Genomic DNA, 22,551 nt, shown 5'->3' with positions numbered 1-22,551 from the left:
TTGGCCATTATTGAGGTGCGGGTGTCCCAGTAACCAAATGGGATCCACACTAGAGCTCAGTGTAAACAACATTTGAGACCATCCCACCTATCAGGGTCAGGGATAGAGGGATGTGGCGCTCGACTGACAGGGGACCTTTCCAGGGCTTCAGTGGGTCAATCATTTAAGGCCATGGCTGCAGACAAGTGGGATATGGCGGGTGGCTGTTGCGTGATAGGCTAGCTTGCCCACTGTAACAAGTCCAAGCCTCCCGAGCCTGGCTGAATCTGATCTCCCGGTGCTACTGTATCTCGGTCAGTTTTCTCCAACCGACTCTACCACTTGTCCTGACTCGACGTGGAAAGATCTTCGATAAGCTTCTTTTTTGTGAGTTGAGATGTCTTATGCTTCTATAATTACCCCCTCTCCTTTTCTTTTTGCTAGCCAAGCATATAACTACACCAAGACTGGACAGCATATCGAGATCCGGAATCCCATAGATGACTCTGGACTGTTGCATTACCATTTCGGATATATTACGCATATCAAGAATGGACAACACAACCTCGACATGGGTGACCCTCCATTCTCTTGGCCAAACACCTGCTAGTATCAATGCACCGTCCGGCCTTGTTTTCGTTGCTGACGACAACCACCAAGCGAGAACAAAAGGCAGGCCATCCAATATGGGCTTCTGCTGTAGCCATGTGTGTTTCGGCCATTGACTTGAAGCCAGTATCGAATATCCAAGTTTTTTATACATTTAGACTTTTCGTGACTGCGGAGAGGTCCAGTTACACGCGGCAAGCCTGCTTATGTATGTCGTTGGGCATCCATCCTTGAATCTGATCCTGTTCTGGTTCGCTACTCTCTACCCAGTTATAAACAAAAAAACAAGGATTGTGCCTGTGCTTGCAAGCGAAGAGCATGAGCCTTTATTGTTTGCCAAGTACCCTCATATACCGCTTTTTATCGACCCGCAATATTCGGTATCAACGATTGATGTTTCATGATTGACCCTGGAACTCTATGGAATCGTGGCGCCGGAATACCCTGCCGAGATCTCAACGCTCACGTTCCCGCATACCTTGTCGATGATTTTCAGCTTCCATAGACAGTTATTGTCCCAAGAACCTGGTCTAGAAGTTGGCTTAGTCAACTCCAAGACTGTCTAAGTTGCTATTTCCTATCCCCTAAACTGAAGGGCCAAGCTATACGAGCCCGAGAGGCGTGGATAACTTTATCATGCAATAGCCAGGTTCTGTTCTTTCGCTAAGGGCCTTGGAATACTTACCCTGTAACGAATGCAATTGGGGCAAGAATTGCGTCGAAAACGTATAGATTAATTTAAATTGACATTAAAAATTACTTTTGTAGTATGCTAATATGTTGACACCTCCATAGAAGGCATGTTTAAATGCCAGCGAATAATCTACGTATTTGTGTGTAAGATGATCACGTTGTATGAAGCGACATGATCAATTTCGCAAAAAGGAATGAATCTCGGGATCCCCGCATACCTGTCAGGAAGCACATTAATATCATATTCATATTATCTTTTCGAGACCCAGGCTGTATCAGCTGCATGACCAGTAAAGGGCACATTCAGTCGAATCATGCCTAAGGGCCGAGTTGAGTCCTGGTCCATATATTCCACAGTGCCGAGATTCTTTGCGAGATTATCATCGACTATTAATGCCAAAACGGAGTGAATACTTGAATGTATTGTCTCAACGGCCTTGGAAACGTAGAAGTTTGCCTTAACCTACTTCGCATGGCCTTTTGATATGGCTAAATTGGTTCGGTATCTGAATCGAGGAATACTAGCAGTCTGCCACGTTCAGATTGCTCTGAGGGGCAAGGATCTCACTTAAAGAGAGTACTACCTACCCACTTGTAGCGAGCAACCCTCAAGAAAACCTTCGTACGCAAGTCTTTTGGTAGAAGGGGTATCAAAAGCATCTTTTCGAGCACAGTGTCTTGGAGGTTGGCCCCAGATGCTTCGACCCCTTTGTAATCACTACCTACCTAGGTCTCAAGGGAGGACAAGGGAAGTTCCTGGTATTGGTTTTCAATTTGACTTTACGTGCTACTGACTGTCCTTGTTATTCTGTCTGAGCATACTATTTTCTTTAGTGTTGTACCTGGTGACTCTTTCAAAGGGCTATGTCCTTAGTCTTCCAAGGCAACGCAATCAGCAGTAAAGTCACGAGGCCAGCATGGCTAAGGTACTGTTGATCACCGGTCTCTGTCTCAAAAGATCGGACGCTCTGTATCACGAGTCACTGTAGCATCATAGAAACCACAAGGTAAACCGATTGTTCAAACTAAAGTCAATTTATCGCAAAATCCTCCAAATCCAAATAGGTATCGAAAGCGGATTGCTCCTGAAGAAATGTAACTATGATATGCAAAATGCCAGCCAGCTATGTGTCCCAGCTTCAATATTCCTCCAATGAATGCATCCGATAAATGCAAGCCAGACAAATAGGTATCCTCCTTGGACCAGTCATTACTCTTGATCCACCACTCCCACCATGCTAGCCAACGCCACCTATGCAGATGCAACCTCCAGTGATGCTTTAAGAAATGAATACGAAAGAGACGCAGACCTGAACGCCGAATTATGCAGTGTCCATCCATCCTCCCTTAGACTTCCTGAGCAGGCAAGACGAAGCGAACCTTCTTGTTCGACTTGGCCTTCTTCCCCTTTCGCCTCTCACTCTCAGCCTCATCATCGCTGGTGTCACTGTGAGCACCAACACTGCTTCCAACCTCACTCATCATCTCCTCCTCGGTCTCCTCCTCAATAGACCACACATCGGGGCTTGGCTCCCGCCATAGTTGTCCTGGGCGGCGTGTTGCTGAGTGTCCTCGGGAGCTGGCTCCGTGGCGCCCACGTCCCCTAGATCGGCCACGTAGCTTTGGGCTGCTTGAGAGGGCCGTAGGCGAGAGGAGAGAGTTGTTGGTCGACTGGTTGAAAGCAGGGCTCTTGGGTCGGACTGCTGGTCGGCTATTGGCAAAGAGATCCCTAAGAGAGAGGAGTCCTCCGTGCTTGCTGGGCGAGAAGCTGACATAGTCCTCATCATCGTCATCATAATCATCCTCATTGTTGGACTCTGAGATCTCAGAGCTGGTATCAGGTGACATGGGACGCAGACCAGGCTTGCGTAGTCCATCGAGTGTTGATGGACTTACACTGCGGACAGATGGTCGAGGAGAACTGGCATCCTCAATACCCGCATCAAAGTCTAGCAAGACGTCATCCATATCATCGTCGTCAAGAAGAGGAGCCGGTGTAAGAAAGTAGGTAAGAGGATCATCATCGATATCATCAAGAGATGGAAGTGGTCGGTTCTTGGTAGAGATGGTAGGCTTGAGGCGCATCTGGGTAGGTGGCCAAGAGTCTCGACGAGACCGCATCTCAGACTCGGTCGGCATAGTGGAGATTCGTAAGAATGAATTTCGAGTTGAGTAAAGTAAAGTAAAGTTGATTTGCTCAAAGGGTCTACTGAGGCCTGCGAGGTATATATGTATGCAGGGACCTCTTTGTAAGTGAAGTGGGTGGGTGCTAGAAAGCTTCACCGCGATTTGGTGTTAAAAACAGGTATGAACCAGGCGAAACAAAGACCGGTTGTCTTAAGGCTGAGAAGTGGATGCCCTGACGTCTTTTCCATGGAAGACCCTTTGGAGTCACTCACCGCAGGCAGAAGAGTTCCTTTGTACTTTGTGTGAGAGGACTGAACAGAACACGAAGAAGGCCGGCGGTATAGGACTCAGAGAGGCATTACAATGAACGGGCGAGCACGCCTCAACTATATACTAGTCAGTCAGCCAGATATACAAGCCTCCCCACGAGCTCACATTCCAATTCATAGCCTACTGCACACACACTATCTGAGACACAGGCATCAGCCGTGCGGTACCTTTCAAGGCATCGAAATAGGGCCAAGAAAGAGAGGGCTGCAAGAATCCACACCCAAAGCAGGGCTGTATCTCCAAAAACGGTCCAACTCCCAGTCATATCATGGAATTCTGGTAAGCCCCGAGGGCCTTGTGAGTGGTAGGCAGAGGACTCCGAGCACTATGGGTGGTCATCGGCCTCCAATAGGCGGGGCTGCCTATCTTCGCACGTGAAGCTATTCAGCCAAGATGAATACGAAACTGTAGAGTCGCGCGCGCACGACGCCACGCGGCCCGTCGATAGGATAATCGGGAGGCGCCGGGTCTGAAAATGGAAGTCATGGGTTGAGTTAGCGGGTTGATAATCAAGAGAAACGAGCTGAGAGAAGTTGGTGGCTGACGATAAATCAGCTCTTTGGGCTACAATATTGGATGCCACGGGCTCGAGTTTGGTAGTGATAAACAGGTTCAAATGCACATAGGGTCCACAGTCTAGCGCTGCAGCCGCCAGTAAAAACCATAAAAGGGCAGCCAACTCGATCTGCAGTGATCGACAGAAACAAAAAAGATGGTGAGATGCCTCCATAGTCGGCTTGAATTATGGCATCTCATTCGCTCACATGGACATGGAGGTTGGCTTGGTCATGGACATTTGCGATGGTATTTCCTTGACAAACTCGGTCGCGGGGTCGGTGACACTCTCCGGAGAATGCTATATCAAGTGAGACATGGTCGACACCACCAACAAGGCCATTTCATCTCATCTGACTGTGCCTTCACGTCTCTCAGCTCCACCGGCCTTACTGGACTACGGCGAGGGAGTCATGCTGAACTCCTCAGGAACTAACAATGATTCAAATTCACGATCGGGCATTTCCTGCAAGATCGATCGCACTGAGGCCATCCGGACCTGTCTGTTGTGCATGGTGCCTTGCAGCTTGGATAGCGTATCCGCAAAGACTCCATATTTGGGCCATCACGCTTGAGTCGGGTGTCAAGCACGCGGGGCTTTCTACTGTTTTACTGCCAACTTTTCCATGGACTTGCAGGGCAATCAAGTTGAAAGCTGGGCGTCGTGAACTGGAGGGTCGCAAGTCTTAGCCACGGGGTGTTTCGGCCAAGGACGGAGTTGAGTAATACGTGGTTGTGAAGTGAGAGTGATGAGTCAAAAACGAGGGCCGCCTCTATTGATTCAAGTTATCAATAATTACAGCAACAAGTTGCGGGCATTTCCCCCATGTTGATGTTGGACCCTTGCGACGATCATCAACGATTACGTGGATTAGTACGCAAGTCCGGAGATGCCATAAATGAGAAATGGGTGTGGTGAGCGGGCGCCTGTCCTCTGTTGGCTGCCTCGAAAAGAAAAGATGGCTTTCTAATTGCCCCATCAGCAAAAGTCCAACCAGCCTCTCTAGCTTCTCTAGCCTCCCCCAGATTCTCCAATGTTCAATCCTGCTTTGATCTAATCTGGTGGTCCTCCCTGGTCTTATGATCACCACACCCATGGCCCCCCCAGCCACCAACAGGCCTAGACCCGCGTTTTTTTACTTACAAGCTGAGAAACACGCGGCGATAAGAGGTTATCTCCCACTATTCACCTCGAAGCATTACAAAACTTGGCCGCTATTATCGTGTAAATGCTTCAGTTTGAGACCACATGGTATCAAGCCATGAATCATCACTTAAAGTTCAGCCGTGCATGACAAGACGGGACCTTGTCTGTTCTCGTTAGACTTGGATTTGAGTGGGCATTAAACGGCGTCGATGCATCCCGTAACTAATTCAAAACATGTTTGCAAGTAAACTTTGACTAGAAGCAATAGTTGAAACGCCCACCCACCGAAGAATATGCCTTTTCTGGTTGAAGACCCCGGCCACGGGCCGCAATTATGGGTCTAGACCCGGCGACCCTCCGGGTTATGATCCACTATTTCTCGGAGGCCACACTTCAACCTCAGCCGCAGTTGATTTATTACCAGGGTCAATCAATTATGACTGGTCACCCTTTGAACTATGTCATGAGCGAAGATAAGCTTGCAGGTCCTTGTGACGACACGGCTGACTCTGACCGGAATTCGTCTATTATAGCGACATGTTCTTCAATATGTAAGTAAAGGCTTCAGACTATGGACCATTTCCATAGGAATTCAGACTCTGAATGTGATATACAAAGCAACTCTTATCTCGAAACAAGAGATATCGTAGGCGAAGGATGAGTTTCTAAGCAGTAGGTTGCCTTGGGCTAATGTTTATGACATTACCCGTCAAACGATGTAGCATTTCTTTGGCGCTTACTATGACGTGAACATTTAATACGGTACTTTGACTGGCATTAGGTCTCAATTGACAGCTCTTTAGTGATGGTGGGAGATAAACCTCCGGTGACGCTGGCTCCGATGATTCCTGAACGAGCCACTCATGACAATTTTAGTGATAGATCTCAACCGAGTGCTGCTTGTATACGAGAATGGCGTACACCTAGTATTCTCTGTATGGATGGTAACTGAAATTGGATCGCAAGTTGGAAGATTTGAAGACTTGGCCCTACTGCATCAGCTTTTGCGCCTTAAGATTCAATTCTGCTTCACAAGGCTAAACTCAAGCATAGATACTACGATATTGTCCGTAGTGCGATTGATTTGGTGTGGTAGCTTGACATATCACAGACATTTGCTTCTGTGAACGCCTAAACGCCTATTCGACAGCATTGCGCATTGTGAGTGGAATCTCTAACCCTTGCATGTAAGAGCCACCCATAACTGCTATCCTTGAGTTTCTCCAAGCAAAGAGACGGTTTCTTATAGCTTGTCTCCGATTGCAGTTTGCTTCGAATGAATCAACCGCGAAGTGAGCTCTGTATGTGAAGCTAAGAATCCGTGAATGAGTGCCCATCGAAAGATGGCGTTTCGCCGTGCCGAGACGGAGCAAACTAAGGGTCAATGATTGATCATCGTCAGAAAGTCTATACGCCACCTTTGTAAATATGCATGAATTAGTTCAACAAGACATCCAATTCCATGTTAATCATGTGGCATGAGAGTTTGAACTATTGAACAATAGCTATTCTGACATGTCGGGCTATTCGAACTGTAGAGTGGGGGAGCATGGCATCCATCATTACTGTAACCTGAAGAGCGAAGAAAATAACAATTTATGCAAGTCAGTAATTATCATGCATAGAACAACGCAAAATCATGACTCGAGCTTAGATAATGATGTTTGTCTCCTTCGGTAATACGAGTTGTGTGGGACGCGAGTGAGGACAGGTGTAATGTCATGGGCATTTTCGCAATTGCATCATTCACAACGAAAGGAAAGGAAATGAAAGGAAAGGCTATAGGTACCGAATCAATACACATTCAGTGATCCTAGTATTATAATAAATGGTGAAGATGTTGTCGTAGAGTTCCGGTGCCATGACCGCGACAAAAGCCAAAGCCCACGAGGTTGGTATAGGGTGGGGATCTTCAAGACAACGGCAGGTCATTGAGCTTGCGTGGTTATCGCAAGTCCTATTTAATAGTTATAGACAGATCTGCGTGCCTTCCAAGAGGACATCGTTAATAGATATTGAATATCTATCGAAGTGGTAGATTTTGAAAGTGTCATTCATGTATGGATGCCTGTTAAATCCAACTTTGCGCTTTGAACCACATAACGCTGGACCATACGAAAAATTCCACCGCATCGACTAACAATAGACAAGAATAGGCCATTAAAGAAGTCATAGTACTGAATATTGTATGCGCCTTATGAAGTAGACATGTCTAATAGCAAATCACAGGACACAATAAACATGATAGTGATGCTACCCATGATCTATTTGACAGGGCTAGCCTTACAAGGTAACTTCTTCCCCTGACATAAATTACTTCCTATGCAAGGAAATAAGTATTATTCGAGAAGCCTTTACAAACCTTTTGCACGAAGGTAGCTTTTGTAACATCGGCCATGATTCGTACACCAATCGCCGTTCCTTCCACGTATTTGACATCGAGGTTAAGTGCAATGAGGATCCAATATTTAGAGTGCCTGATTAAATGTTACAGTATTACTATGACATTATGGCGATACCCTTGAATTTTGACACAAGCTATACGAGAACAACCAAATATACATAATGGGGAACAACGACAGCCCCATGCTCCCCGAGCAACACTCGCATATTGTCCGATTTACGATGACTCACGCCGAATTGTCCGTGATATTCGAGGGGGCCGGACATGCTAAAACTCTAGTAATTGTAGACCCTTAGAGCACTTGATGATTTTCCTTTTAGGGAGTGCATTCCTCCCATCTTCATTAGCAAGTCCCATTTAGCCACAGAAAACAGAGGTATTGGCTGCTGCAAGGTCGCAATTCGAAGAAGAATTAGGTGAACCTTTATATAAAAAAAAAAAAAAAAGGCAAGAGTATGGTCATGATTTGAAAACATCAATGCACCAAGCTTAATATCAGAGACAGAAGAGTTGGTGGCTGAGGACCCCTGCGGCATCAAATCTGGGGTAAATAGACGCCATGCCTATCGCAGCATGTATCCCCACGTGATGACCTCATTGGATAGGTCCGCTCGGACCCGACTTACGACGCTCGTGGTAAACATTCAGTATCGCGACAGCTTCATCTTTGTCCTCCCAAGCCTAAAACTCCTAGATATTACCTATCTTTCCCTCGGTTTTTGACCGAAGATCACTTCTTAATAAGCCTCCAATATCACCACTGTAAACCCCACAATGACTCAACTCGACATCCCCTCGACCGCATCTCTGAGAATGGAAGTCCTCGCCAAGCACCAGAGAATGCCTCTGCGCATCCTCACCTTCAACGTTCGCTACGCAACAAACAATCGCGAACATAATGAGAAACCCTGGGACGTGCGTCGGCCTAAGCTCATCAATCAATTGAACTTCGTCACCGCCGGTCATGAGAGCCCCTTCATTTGCCTCCAGGAATGTCTCAACCACCAAGTCAACGAGATCCAGGAGGATCTGGGCTCTCATTGGAAACACATTGGCCGTGGACGTGGAGAGAAACCCGAGGACGGAGAGTTTTCTCCTATTTTCTATCGCAACGATGTATGGAAGAACGTACGGAAGGAGGTCCGATGGCTGAGCAAGACACCTGAGAAGCCCTCTCGCGGTTGGGATGCAGTCCTGAACCGAATCGTCACAATGGGAGAATTCGAACACCGAGTCACAGGTACCCGCGTCGTAGTATTCAGCACACATTTCGACCACATCGGCGTCAAGGCCCGTCAGCACAGTGCCGAGCTCCTCATCAAGTTCGCCAAAGAATGGGGCCAAGCAGGCGACAAGAAGGCATCGGCCGTGCTCATCGGCGGCGACTTCAACAGCGAGCCCGAGGATGGCGCGTACAAGACCATCACGGCGTCTGGGTCAGGCATCTCTGACGTGTCGGACCTGGTGCCCAAGCATAAACACTACGGCAACGAAACTACGTACACGAGCTTCGGGGAGGGGTGGCAACCCTCGCGTATCGACTTCTTGTTCATCCAAGAGCCGAGAACAGCTCATGTCAAGACTTTTGGGGTTCTAGCGAATGGGTTTGATGATGGCGTTCGTGTTTCTGATCACCGACCTGTCGTGTCAGACCTGGACATTGTGGTTTGATCGGGCACAGGGTTGTACTGTGCCCAACGTGAGTGCAGTCTGTGATAAGTTGACATATGCTTCTTCAGGCAAGTACAGATTGTCAATAGCTAAATACCTCAATTATGGTGCATGTATGTTTAATGAGGATGCTGTGGCGCTGGCTTCACTGCATACATGCCAGCAAGACAGCAGAGACATTATTTGAACACCGTTGTCGTGGCCTTTAGAATACTCATACAATAAGACTTGCCCCACGTTGTAGTTTGATATTTGACAGACACTTGAAACATATCTGATTACTGATAGCCGGATGAAGAACCCTCGACTGTTATCTTTGCACATCAAGGCTCTAGCGGCCATACAAGTCCGTCAACAGCCACAGTGAGTATGCAACTCGCTCTCCATGTATGACGAGATTGAGCACTGCCTTTCGAATCCCACGCCATCGATCGTAGAGTCACTGCATCGACTGCATCTGATACGATGGGGTAGCTACCCGTTCTCACGTTGATCCTTTCAACCGCAGGTGCCATGCAAGCTAGCAGAACGGGAAACATGCATAACCATAGATATCACTGTGTTGATCATCACCAAGCATAGATAGCAACTCGGCGAGTAATAAGCATCTCGCTATCGCATACTTACATATTCTTGGCCGAACGCCGGAAACTGACCTATCAACGACAAAACAACGTAACCGTGGCTGGCTGCCTGGGCGAGACACCATGCCAATGAGCCATGTCCGAGATGGGAATCTTCGGAAGATGAGGCTCTGCTCGGCAAAAAAGAATATGGTCCCCATGTTTGGACGCAATGAGGGGCAAAACGCAAAAAGCGGTGTGTGAAAGATGGTGGAGGAGAAGAGGGTTTGGGGCGCTCTCCAACTTCTCGTTGTGGTGGTTAGCAGCACCGACGGTTGAGTTCGGGGACACGATAGATACCGTCGTTCTCTGAGGGTGTAAACTTGATCACAGGTCGAAAATAGTAGATTTGACAAAGGAGCGGTCGCCTCCACTGATCTTCAAGCGGTGCTATGCAACTTGTGATTTCATGCAGCCATGGGCAACCGAAAGGAGCTATTGTTGTCTCAAGCGTGTTCTTGAAGATATTCAAGGCGAGCCGTTATACGCGGCCCCAGGAATACAATACTAGGAAGACCTGGCCGCGGTCTAGTACCGGATGCTTGTGCCTTTGATGGTTGCAATTATGCTTGTCATCCATAAGAACAAGACTAATATAGTTGCACTACCCACTGTAGTTCAGAACTAGTCTGACTCATTGAGAGAAGGGAGAATTGGTAGCCATCGGTGTACGAGATGTCTTGAGATTCACGATATGTTGCCTGTCAAATTGTTTCAACTTGATCTGTATAGAACTGTCTCAACTGGCCACCGGGAGCCGCATTCATAAACGCATATTTTGATGGTAACCACACATGATTAGACATAACCTCAGTGAATGGCTGGAATCGTGAACTAATCATGCCGGCTGACAGCCCTGTAGAGCTGCGTCAATGCCTTGGATGCACGTCTAGCCTATCCCCACACAATCTGAAAGCCAAGGCAAGCCATCCGAGAGAACCCCGGCTGAAAGGTGTCCCCGTCTGGCTTAGCGAGCAGCAGCTGCGAACCCGGCAATTCACAAACTGGAGATGTTCAATCGTCTTCGTGCCTGTCAAGATAGAGCGAGGGCAACACAGCAGCGAGCTCGTAACAGTCCCAGAGATCTTGGGAAACACAAACTGTCAGCGTGGCATGTATAAGCAGACACGAAGCCAATCAACAACCTCGAGTTGACCGAATATTGCATCTTGGTTTAACATCCGAGACATCGACGTGGAAAGTTGGTGGGCGAATGTGCAAAGCAAAAAGGTAACTTGAGGTTAGAAGGTGCAAAGGTGATGCCCGTGCAGGGGCGTGGACAGGGACAACAGATGTCGATTATTGGATGAGTAGATCGAATAAGAAGTAGCAGCGTGTTCATCCTCGATTGCGACTCATAGAGGTCAGCTGATGAGGATGTCACCGACTCAGTACAGTATCAGAATTACTCCATGCAAGTTGCTCAAGAGCGCTGGCTGCTTGGCAACCGGGCACAGTTCAAACGACGACATAGTTACAATTGTATGTATTGTTGTTCTCGGAAGCGCCCGTCCGAATCTAGGTTTGAGTATGAAACAAAAACAACTCACATGACATGTTTAGAAGCGATACTGTGCTTGTTGTTCGTCGGTGGTAGGACGGAGAAAGCGGAGGCCAATCTCCGGTCTGGGCGCGGAGGGACAAGGAGGTGAAGCCGGAGAGAGTGGAGTCACTCGCTCCGGGCTCGGAAGTAGACCCACCAAATTCCAAGCCGGACAGGAAACTGTGTTGGACACGTATTCATGCCGTGACGAATCGTGCGACACGATGCTTGAACGGAGGCTGGGCCGGATCGCCAGAAATTAACAGGGCATGAACTGGCGGCAGCATCGCCGAGTGCGGGACTAACCACCCGAACTTGGTCATGGAAAGACTCCGAGGCCACTGTATATGGCCGCTGGAGGTTGGGCACCAGGCCCGTGCAAGCACCAAGCATGGATGGTCATTGCGGCAAAGCTATCTATCCATTACACCTGTCAAATAGAAACGTCAGCGCCGCAAGCGCGTTGAAATAAGTGACAGCACACTTGAGCAATTTTTTGCCTTCTGAGGAGGAATCGCAGAGAAATGGAAAGAGGCACTGTCGCAAGTAAACGAAACACATTCTTGCTCCTGCTATGAGTCAACTTTACAATAACCTCAAAACTTAGACGGCCGAGCCCGGAGCCTCAACTCAATCGCGACAGCCAGTCACAAGTCCCAGACATGGATGGCAGACAGCTTGTCACGACCAGGTTTAACAGCGGTGCTTCGATATCCCACGTGTACCCCGCGCTGCACTCACGTCTGGCATTAACTTGGTGTAGATCGGGTTCATTGTTGGTACCCGAGCAAGGGAATTGAGCCAGCTTGGGCAAAGGTCTACGCCCAGTTAGGCACGAAGGTGAAGAAGGCCTCGGGGGCGGGCTAAACACGGCACTTTGGTGGAGGCGTAGATCGACGGAGGCGGCTTGAGGCACATCAACGGAGAATCGTGATGGCGTTTTACGCCCCTCTTGAGGGTAATTGGGCATCTCTAAGCTCTGTACGAGGTTCAATAATCATGATTGATTTCTCAGAGGCACAGCCGTTTGGCGAGTTCCGCATGGCTATCCTACTCTGTGTATCTTGTCCTACCTCGTCAAGCCCTTGTGCCATGGGTGCACAAGCCCGATCTGCCTAGAAGAGCGGTTGAGATTCGGGCCTGTCATTTACTTGTCGCTTATCGGGAACGGTCCATCTAACGGCGAACAAACCTGTTACGCTTCTTCTTGTTTCCTCGAGGTTTGGACGGAGCAAATTCTGTAGTCAGCCGCGGTTTATCTCAACATAGCCGTTGCAGTGCTGAGTGCAGTATTCGAAGCAGTTCTGTTCACTGGTAAGAAACCACAATTCCTCAAGAGTGAGCCACAATCCTTCTCTTCTTCATCTGGGAGGGGTGTGCCATCAGCCTCGTTCAGGTGTGCAATGCGGGTTTTGGCACCGGATATCGTTCGTGACTGGCAGACAGAGAAGGCGAGGAAGATTCGAAAAGAATCGTTGGATCAAAGGCTCTGAACAAGATCCACAGTTGGGCCTGACTGCTTGCGACTGGCGCCAGTCATACAAAGGCATTCCCTGTAAGATAACACCCAGACCCGCCAGAAAGTCTCTCAACAATCCCTCAAATGCGGGCTTTCAGGGCACCATCTGGGGTCGTGTCGACAGATCAGATCCATTCTCGGCGGCGCAGAGGGCTGGGTCGGGTTGCTGGGTCGCAAGGATTCGGGATTCGAAAGCGTCTAGCAGCTTTTATCGACAGCGAGCCAGTGATTAACCGCCTCACTTGTGGTTTATATGGATGAATGTTTATATGGCTTAGCGACTGTTTGCTGGTGTTTTGCATCGCGAATGTCTCACAATTTGGAACAACTCACATGACAATTCAATGAATTGCCAGGGTCCATTTGTAATCCTGACATGGATCGGTCTGAATTGATGGCTGAAGTCGGTGAAAATGAGCCAGAACTTGGGGCTCGGTGGCTAGTTACCTTTAGCCATCATCGATAATGCGCTTGTAGTTTCGATATCGTGACCATATAAACGGCTAAGAGTAGTCGACGAGGCAAGAAAGAAGAGAGTTTCCATCTAAAAGACCATATCGACTGACAATTGTTTTGGCCGTTGAATCATTACAGGCATACCCCAGCATAGTTTTGAAAGTGACTCGAAGCTTAGTGAAAACTCCATCATCCAGCTCGCTTGCTTGTTGGTGGCCGTGAACGGGATGGCTCCATAATCCATTCCATTCAGAACCACGACCAGCAAAGCACAACACAGCAAGAGTGAGGACCCTGGTTTGAGTACAGTAGCCACCCCCACCTCTTCAATTTCTGGCATGACTGTTTTCTATGGTATTTTGAGTTTCCAATATTCAGGAGGGAATGGTAGACGGGAATTTGGAGTGAAAGAAGGAAATCTGGTGCAACTATGTTGCTTAGCTGAGCAGGAGAAAATGCCAACTGCCAACGCATTGAGTGAGGCGGGCCGGAGCGAGAGACCCTCAAGGCTCCCCTGCCACCTCTGAAGTGTCCATGATGAGAGACAGAGATGCTGACGAATACGATACAGCGCATTCAGGAGTCATTGACATTCACTATCCGTACATGAGTCGGGAAGCAAGAGGCGGGAAGCATGAACGAACCGACGGATGTCTATGTTTGTGGCTGCTGTGTTAATAATAGTGCACGTAGTGATCCGTTGCTGGATGAACGAGGATCGAGTGAGTGAGCGACTGAGTGAGTGTCTGTCTCACTGGCTGACTTTTCTGGTGCTGATGAATCAAGATATTTTGGGTAAACGAACGAGTAAAAACAAACGACAACCAATCTCTATCTGCGTCTTGCTCTGCTTTTGTGTCAGTGCCTTCGTCATTGCTCTCAGTGACTTGACGTGGTTGATTTGATTTGATTTGACTGACTGCAGTGTGCAGTTCCATTGCTGTGCTGGCTCCAGCGTTGAGTCGCTTGATTGATCGTCCATCGTCCCGTGGTAGTAGAACCACCCCCTCCCTTTTTGACGAGAATCTCCCTTGCTTCCTCTAGAGTCGCACCTTGAGGTGGGTTTACTTACACGCCCATCCACACTCATGCGCTTTCTCATTCTTTCTCATTCCCCTCCTCTTCTCTATCAATTGTGTAGAGTTTTCTATTACTTTAAGCTCGAGGTATCGAATCTTCCATGGCATGATCTAATTCTTGTTGTTTACATGACTACTCGTTGGGCTTGAATGAAATAGCCTCTCATCGTTGGCTCATTCTATCAAAACGTCAACGGCCACAACGGCCTGTGGCTGCGTGTCCGCCCTGGGCGGTAATAGTGCTGCATTACCACTAACACTACCGGTAACAGATGGATCTGATTACCTGCACGCCCCCCCACTCTCTGCTTCAGAAAATGCTGAACCCCCCTAGGCCCTGAAATTACCACCACCTGGGCACTTTTATTAAAAACAGACCATCCTGTCCATCCATGCCCATCGCTTCTCCCCCCTCCTCCCCTCCTTCTTGTCTTGTCTTTCTCCTATGACAGTTTGATACATTGTCTTTTTAAAACAAACATATTTCTTCGATTCCTCGCTCTGCTTTCGCTTCCAGTCGAGCATTATATTCACCTCGAACAACATTATAGCATCAGCATCTACCAAGCATCGAACATTACATATCCGTCGCTACTAGCGTCTCCATCGAAAGCGCCCTGGTTTATGCCACTATCGTCACCGCCTTCTGTATCCAACTCACCAGCGACATTTTACTCACGACTTTTTTCGGCTGCAGCTGTCTTGGTCAACGAATTCGACTTCCTTCACATGTCGCTTGTTAGGTTTCACGAAAGGGGACGTTAAAGCATTCCGTTCGCGATCGCAAATACCGTCACCACCAACGCCACCGGCGCTCTCACCGCCTGGAGTTGCGATCTCATCCACCAACTGTGCCGTCCCACCTAGCGTGGTCCCTGTTCGATCCCGTCGAACCCCCTCTTCGAATTGACTCTTCTTGGAGCCGAATTCGCTCTCAAGTTTCTCCGATCTTCTAACTACACCATGTCCAACCACGTCTGCTACGTCGAGGATGCCGAGGAGGATTCAGGCAGCTCTGTCCTCGAGGGCATCCAATCCACCCGTCGCTATGCTGTTTCTGAAGCTCCCGGTCCCGCCAGTCCACCCAAGGAACGCCCCAACACAGGAAAGTCTCGCGGTGAAACCAGGCGATATTCCAGCCGGCGACAGGTTTCTCCTCCCAGTGAAGGGCTCTCCGATGAAGAGCCCCCTCGTAGGGAAGAGCGCCCCCGCCGAGACTATGAACGTGAAGCTCGTGAACAGCGAGATAAAGATCGACGTCGTAAAGAGCGCAAGCAGAAGGAAGCTGCTGAGCAGCAACAACGGAGGGTCCGAGCCGAAGCCAAACCACCCAAGGAACGTGAGCCCAAGCCTGTGAGAAGACCTCGCCCAACATCCCTCACCCACACCAAGACTGAGCCTGTTGTTCAACAATATCGCCGAGGTCGTGTCGAGGATCCCTCGTGTTATGGTGTCCAGCAGCCTGCCGTCTCTGGCATGCGCCCCCGTGCTCAGACTCGACCTCATAGCTATTACCCAGGACAAACCGCTCCTCCAATTTCCAATGCTGGCTGGCACCATGCCCAAGCTTCTCAACCTTCTTTCCCCGTCGGATCATTCCCGCCGCCACCTTACTTCCCTGGAGGACAGTCTCCCTCAGTGGTCGGCGTTCCGCCTTCGCCCGGCCCAGGTGCTGGAACACCTGGGTTCTTTGATATGCCTTCGCAGCAGGCCAGCGCCCACCTCAGGAACCGTTTTGAGCGGCCAGCCTCATCCATGGGTTTCCGTCAACAGCAACCTTCCCCATCCAACGTTGGGTATCCTCAGGATGACTTTGAGGAGGAGGAACAGCCTGATCCCCGTCTCATTAGACGTGCCTCTCGTTCCAAGAGGCCTCAACAGAATGACGAGGATCGCCGGCGTATGCCTCCTCCTGACAGCATCCCACGGCCCAAGTCTGCAATGCCTCCTCCAACCACTCCATTCCGCCCCCCTCCTCAGTCATTGACAAGGCAAAAGACAAGGACTCCCTCGCGGCCACCGCCTTCGAGTCGTAGCCGTGTTGGGTTTGTTGACCAAGGCTATGAAGATGAAGAATACAACGACAGTCCCGGTCTTTTTGCGGACTCTCCCGAGGCCAATTTCGATCGTCGTACAGCTTTGGCCCGTACTCGACGCAGTTCTGTCGCTTATGAGCACCATGGTGCTGATCTTGTGCCTGCTCGCACTCGACGAGGCTCCGTTGCATATGAACAGCGTGGAATCGACATTGTGCCTGCCCGAACTCGACGAGATTCCTACTACGAAGATCGCTCACTTGGTGGTGGAGGTGTCAGTTTGGATGAGGATAAATACCTGGACGCCATGCGATACCAAGACGACATCAATGGCGGTCCCGCCATGCCATTGACCGCTGAAACCCTACGCAAAGCTAGCAACCCTCGGCTTGGCGGCGGGAGCAGTCGAAGCAGCGGCAGCCATGATGATAGCGAATATAAGCGAAGCAACACCACTGGTCTCACCCGTTCTTCTTCAAGCGATACTGACAATGTCACGATCAAAGTGTCAGGCTCGGCCGTCGTGCGAGTGTCGGGTGCTGAGATTGAGTGCGGTGATGGAGGCGAGATCACATTTTCAAGACCTACCGGCAGCTCTAGAGTTGGCAGCGACCGCGCTAGCAGTTACTACCAGCTTGAAGATGTCCGCAGCCGAGTTGAACAGAAGGCTCTCCCTTACCGACCACACACTCCCAGTCGTTCTGACTCGCATCACCGTGGATATTCTGGAAACCATGCACCATATGATCCGTCCTTTGCCATGGACGACTACATTTACTGATGATTTTTTCTTATGAGAGATGACAAAGTTGATGATCAGCGCGTTTTTGCATTTTTGTTTTTTGAACTATATCTATTTCTTCTTTCTTATTTCCTGCATACAAATGTCTACGGGATGGGCAGCGTTTCGCCTATAATCTTGAATCTTGGCCATCGATGAGCATTTCGGTGGACGTTTTGATTACATTCAAGCTGCGGTCTTGAGCTCAGAGTTGAATTTATACACTCAGCTCCTATCTTGATGCTTGTATTCTTGGGTCAAACCCTCCCGTTGGCTTCGTGGCAGAAAGTTGATACCCAAAAAGCGGTGATGGTGGAAGCATCCAGTTGATGGTTCAGCTGAGTTACCAGCCCGGTTCTACCATCTCGAGGTACCAGTACCAACAGCGCTTACTGAAAGCTCAACTTTTTTTTTATTCAGAAATCATGTACGCCCAGATGGGTTGTTTTGGAGTTTGGATGGGTAGTGGAAGGGCACCAGTACGTCCTCAATGAACAGATGTCTTACCTTGTGGTGGCTTTGAACCGAAGTGTCTTTTTCCGATGCATGGTCGTTGCTACCTAAAGGGTGTAGATTCATGTTCAGGAGGACTGGCCTTGATTGGACTGGGACTAGACAATTTCCCATTATTTTTCTGCACCCCTTCTTGCTGCGATCTGATCAGCAAGAAATCCCTGTGGGAAGCTGCATGAGAGACGGTTATGGATATGGCTTGTGTATTGCATTGTTGAGCATAGTGTAAGAGGAGGAACTTGAGACTTGGCTGGAACTACCATTGGACCCTTGTCATCAGAACGATAGATTGTACGGGCAAACGAGGTTCGCGCCTCTACCTGCTGCCCGGCAGAGAATAATCTTATGTTACAACCAGCATGACATGCATGTTTGGCTTCTCTATTCTACTTGTTCCGAGACATTAACTGGTGAACTGTGACAAGATCTTCGGCTGATCATTGTGGAGAAAGGGTGGCAGATTGATTGTGAGTGGGCTGAACAGAGATGAAGGATTTTGGTTGAAACGGAAGATATCGTTTGGGGATGGAGAGACTCAGAGAGTAACAAGGCAATGACTGGGTGGATATGATTGAGTTTGAACCATGGCATAACACTGGGAACATGTTGCTAGCTATCCCTTTTTCTCCTGTCTCAGGTGTCTGAGTTTGTGCATAAGAAACTGGCGATCTGTTGTATGTGTAGATTAACCGCTCCAGAACAGCTTTCATCCGGTGTAAGCGCCCAAGATATTCATGCAAACGTGAGCAGTGCAGTTGCTGACGCTGTCTCAGGGGTAGAATCAGACATGGTCCGCCAGGTCTCAAATATGTAGCCTAGTGGCATTCCGATGTCAAACTTGAACAAGATGGTTCGAAGTATCACAATTGCTTAATGCAAATCTTTGGTAGGACAATAGCTGTCTCACAAAGGCCGGCGCTACTGCCTAGAATCTTCTTTTTATGCGGGCTAAAATAGAGCTCGTCAGTCCCATTCCCAAGATGCACGAATAAAACTTGAAGGGGGGCGTGTGCGTTACAAATCTGGAGCATCAAAGTCGTGGACAGCTGTCATTGGTTGATGACTAAATGGGCTTTCTGTGCGAGGTTGCCTGGTCAGCAGTCCAGTGTTGTTTACTTTCGACGTCATTTGAAGATTGTGGCTGGATTCTGGTGATGAGGAGGTCAAAAAAAGCGGTTGAACCTGATGTAAACTTTACAAGGAAATAGTTCGAGCTCTGATTTGATATCCTCCAACATCATTACCTTATTTTTATCCTTTTGTCAAGCTTCGAGAACGTTGTAAGAATTTGTGACGCGCACGTTGAAGCTGCCCAACCACCCGTTGCGCATCCCAGCCACGCACTTTACAGGCCTCGTTTCTGGGTTAACCAAGCACCATCGCCCAGCTTGAGCCACGCAACACTCTTTCTCTCTCCATTATTTCTTTCTCCTTATCTCAAAAATAACACTATTTCCATAATCAACACTCCACGACTCATCTAACGATAGCCATTACTTACCACACTCATTCGATTGATATATCAAGAATACTCACGTCAACTGCTTGGTCTTATTTACGATTGAGCTCGGCTGGGCTACAGCACCCTGAGCCTAGCTTGCACATATCCATACTCGCTCGACTGAGACCTCTTCATTCTACTTCATTCCATCATGGCGCCCGCTATCATCCGCTCATTGCGCAGTGCGTCTTCACTCACACAGCACGCCCCTCGTGCTGCCGAGGCCTTTTCCACACTCTCGGAACACTTGTTGGAGGGCAGTAAAGTGCTACTAGCTCGAGAGAATAAAGACGACGACAAGAACGATAGACACAAACCATCGGTCGAACCTGAATCAGGCTCGTTCGACCCTCACGACATCAGCAATGCCGGTTTCTTCTTCCTTTTTGCCCTGATCGGTGTGGTGTTCGTGTGTACCGGTATCTGGTTCTTCTTCTGGGCAAAGAACGGTGGCTTCCAATTCAAGGAAACAGATTGGGATGACTACAAATCTACGGTTCTTCGACGCACCGGGCCTAACGGCACTATTCTCTCTAACGCAACCCGACCAACAAACCTCGGTGGTGGTAGTGTATACAAAGACGTGGACGATGACAACACGACTGTAGTCACAGAGAGCACAACACTTACTGGTATCACAGCTGGAGCAAGCGACATTGGTGCACGTGAGAAGCGACGCCGCAAGCAGGAAAAGCGAGACCGTGAACGTGCGAAGAAGGGCAAGAAGACTAGCCGTCACGTTGGCGAAGCAGGTGTTGAAGACGAGGAAGCCGAACTTGCAGCCAAGAAGGAACTCCGCAGCTATCGCCATGAAAGACCTGCCCGCGTCGGCGGACTGAACAAGGAGAGTGAAGGCTCCGAGTGGGACGGCTCTACCAACCCCGGCACCGAATCTAACGTCTCAACAAACCTTCTTTCTGACCGTCAGACCACTCCTACAACCACACCTACCAAGTCCAAGGGCGGCATCCGCAAGGTCTACTCCACCGCTGATCGTCGTGAGAACCGTGAGGCAGAGCGCATGCGCGCCGAGGCCCGTCGTCTTCGTGAAGCTGGCCGAGCAGCCCGTCGTGATTTCAGCTACCAACGTGCCGAGAGCTACACCCGCGCCGACAGCCAGGTCAGTGAGAGTCTTCTCGATGGATCGCAGGTGACTCGTACCACAGACGATAGTGGCGATCTGGGTACCAAGAGTTATCACCACCCGATGCCTGAGCTAAGGGAGCTTGAGAGGGAGAGGGCAAGGGAGGAGAGACGGGCACGAAGAGCGCAGAGGGAATATCGACGAGGACGAGGAGAGGAGTGTTAAGGTTGACGTGATATGGGTATGATGAAAGTCTTGAATGGGCTATAAGGTAAAATGCGATTTTCTTACTTTGGGTTTGGGTTGGGTTCACTGCGTGCATGTAGATGTATAACGTTAATGTAAATAGGCATGGTAACGGTTTCTCACGGACATGAATTGATATGCTGAGATTGTTAGATTATGAGATAGGCAATGCATTGAATAAACACGATGCTCTGGCTTGTATGAAAATGAAGTTATGGTCGTGAATGTGTAGATATAATTAGGCGCATCATTAATGTCGAGGTACTTGGGGCATTAAACTGTGAAGGTTTCAGCCATAATAGTTACCAAGGTTATGATCTTCACTTTGCAACGACTTGTTTACTTTGACTAAAAAGGGCGAATAATGAAACTATCGTCCAATGTCTCACATGTCTCCCTAAACATGCTACTACCTTCCATAAGCAGCTCATGTTTCAGATCCCTGGGATATTAATTAGAATATTGTCAGGATTGTAGGATTTGACAATTCGTTGGCTGACGTGTAATTCATGGAAATTAGTAGACGCAAGGCGTATCGCGAAGGCTCAAAATAGCACACGAGCTGAGATGCTCTGTTGTTTTGACGGATAAGGCGCTAATAAGATCCATGGAGGATGTGAAACCTGGGGGCGTCTTAGCTGTGAGGGTACAGGCACCGGGCCGAAACAAAACTGCATCTGCATTGCTTGGTATTATGCGATATGTTGGAGACTGCAGACTGCTGCTGTTGTGAATGAGTGAGTGAGTGATTATTAGGTGATTAGGTCTCTTACTGCTCACGTCACAGATACGATATCGTAAAGTGAGTAACAAAACTCTCAACGTCGTCATCAGCGTCGCATTTCGATTCGCTTCGCTTCTTTTGGTTCCTGTCCTGGTCTGACAAGGTTCCAGGTCCAGGTTCATCAGCCACTTTGAGATTCCATTGACTGATGATGGTTCTGGTTCAGCCTTGGGATACATGAGGCCCCATGCTGAGTGTTAGTGCTATGCATTGTAAAGTGGTGATCCGCGCTAACACGATGCAAGCGTTGTCATGTCCCATCAGCCCGCTCCCGCTGCTTCCGTCGACCCTTGGGCCCCTCTTTAGGCTTCTCACTGAAGGTGATCCCCCTGCGGGTGCCCCGTCGGGAAGTGGTAGAGGTCACCCCACCAGGAGGTCACTGGTAACGTCCACTGTCTGCTTCAATGGGCTTATGACGATAGTGTTTTGTCAGTGCTAGAGACAATTGTTCGCTCTGTATAGAGAAGCTTGTCGTTAAGAAGCTGGTGTTAAGTCAGTGTCTCTCTAAAAGAACTCTTTAAAGAATCATCTCGCAACTTTTGATTTACTGATAGTCCGCAGTTTGCGTTCGAGTGGCGATATCGCGTGGGCTAAAATCTAGTTAGGCCCGTATTGTGTTGTAGGCTTATCCATCCTCCACATTTGATCCAATCCTCTAACACCAACAGCCAACCACCTCACACAAAGGCGCCTCGGCCTCTCTCGTTCTCTCCCTCCCCCGACTTCGTCATTCTCTTCTTTCACCATCACCACCAAATCTTTTTGGCCTCATTCCCCATCCTCCTCAAGTTCATCATCACCTTTCTTTCGGGGGTTTTCAAATTCCCCGTTCATCAATATTAAGGAAATTAGATCTTCAACTGAATCCTCA

The 22,551-nt window shown here is 48.8% G+C and overlaps 6 protein-coding genes across 7 annotated transcripts; 3 read left to right on the top strand and 3 right to left on the bottom strand.

Annotated features, from left to right (window-relative positions):
• Nucleotides 1-2,281: 2,281 nt before the first annotated feature.
• On the bottom strand, nt 2,282-5,020 carry FOXG_04288 (uncharacterized protein). The gene is made up of 2 exons (XM_018382262.1): nt 3,844-5,020; nt 2,282-3,794 (listed from the first exon to the last, which is right to left on the bottom strand). Exon 2 carries the CDS (start codon nt 3,418-3,420, stop codon nt 2,629-2,631), a length of 792 nt encoding a protein of 263 aa, XP_018238940.1. The 5' UTR covers nt 3,421-3,794; nt 3,844-5,020; the 3' UTR covers nt 2,282-2,628.
• Nucleotides 5,021-8,469: 3,449 nt separating this feature from the next.
• Nucleotides 8,470-9,821, top strand: FOXG_04287 (uncharacterized protein). The gene has a single exon (XM_018382261.1). It carries the CDS (start codon nt 8,619-8,621, stop codon nt 9,513-9,515), a length of 897 nt encoding a protein of 298 aa, XP_018238939.1. The 5' UTR covers nt 8,470-8,618; the 3' UTR covers nt 9,516-9,821.
• A 2,391-nt stretch (nt 9,822-12,212) lies between these two features.
• On the bottom strand, nt 12,213-13,410 carry FOXG_18784 (uncharacterized protein). The gene has a single exon (XM_018398928.1). The coding sequence runs from the start codon at nt 12,649-12,651 to the stop codon at nt 12,307-12,309; it is 345 nt and encodes a 114-aa protein (XP_018238938.1). The 5' UTR covers nt 12,652-13,410; the 3' UTR covers nt 12,213-12,306.
• A 261-nt stretch (nt 13,411-13,671) lies between these two features.
• Nucleotides 13,672-14,582, bottom strand: FOXG_18783 (uncharacterized protein). Its single transcript, XM_018398927.1, has 2 exons — nt 14,301-14,582; nt 13,672-14,252 (listed from the first exon to the last, which is right to left on the bottom strand). The coding sequence occupies exon 2, from the start codon at nt 14,230-14,232 to the stop codon at nt 13,906-13,908; it is 327 nt and encodes a 108-aa protein (XP_018238937.1). The 5' UTR covers nt 14,233-14,252; nt 14,301-14,582; the 3' UTR covers nt 13,672-13,905.
• A 551-nt stretch (nt 14,583-15,133) lies between these two features.
• FOXG_04286 (uncharacterized protein) lies at nt 15,134-19,105 on the top strand. Of its 2 annotated transcripts, XM_018382260.1 has the most exons (2): nt 15,134-18,780; nt 18,839-19,105. In XM_018382260.1, the coding sequence occupies exon 1, from the start codon at nt 15,699-15,701 to the stop codon at nt 17,550-17,552; it is 1,854 nt and encodes a 617-aa protein (XP_018238936.1). In that variant the 5' UTR covers nt 15,134-15,698; the 3' UTR covers nt 17,553-18,780; nt 18,839-19,105. The 2 variants fall into 2 exon arrangements, with proteins under 2 accessions (XP_018238936.1, XP_018238935.1); XM_018382259.1 differs by having other exon boundaries at nt 15,134-19,105.
• Nucleotides 19,106-19,441: 336 nt separating this feature from the next.
• FOXG_04285 (uncharacterized protein) lies at nt 19,442-21,801 on the top strand. Its single transcript, XM_018382258.1, has one exon. It carries the CDS (start codon nt 19,718-19,720, stop codon nt 20,873-20,875), a length of 1,158 nt encoding a protein of 385 aa, XP_018238934.1. The 5' UTR covers nt 19,442-19,717; the 3' UTR covers nt 20,876-21,801.
• Nucleotides 21,802-22,551: the final 750 nt, after the last annotated feature.

This window comes from Fusarium oxysporum, chromosome 4 (assembly GCF_000149955.1).
Source record: "Fusarium oxysporum f. sp. lycopersici 4287 chromosome 4, whole genome shotgun sequence".
NCBI lineage: Eukaryota > Fungi > Ascomycota > Sordariomycetes > Hypocreales > Nectriaceae > Fusarium > Fusarium oxysporum.
The sequence above is the reverse complement of the archived record's forward strand: the minus strand, read 5'-3'. Positions and strand labels throughout refer to the sequence as shown.

Coding starts and splice junctions, on each gene's coding strand:
- FOXG_04288 (XM_018382262.1), bottom strand. CDS start 3,420: ATGCCGACCGAGTCTGAGATGCGGTCTCGTCGAGACTCTTGGCCACCT.
- FOXG_04287 (XM_018382261.1), top strand. CDS start 8,619: ATGACTCAACTCGACATCCCCTCGACCGCATCTCTGAGAATGGAAGTC.
- FOXG_18784 (XM_018398928.1), bottom strand. CDS start 12,651: ATGCCCAATTACCCTCAAGAGGGGCGTAAAACGCCATCACGATTCTCC.
- FOXG_18783 (XM_018398927.1), bottom strand. CDS start 14,232: ATGCGCTGTATCGTATTCGTCAGCATCTCTGTCTCTCATCATGGACAC.
- FOXG_04286 (XM_018382260.1), top strand. CDS start 15,699: ATGTCCAACCACGTCTGCTACGTCGAGGATGCCGAGGAGGATTCAGGC.
- FOXG_04285 (XM_018382258.1), top strand. CDS start 19,718: ATGGCGCCCGCTATCATCCGCTCATTGCGCAGTGCGTCTTCACTCACA.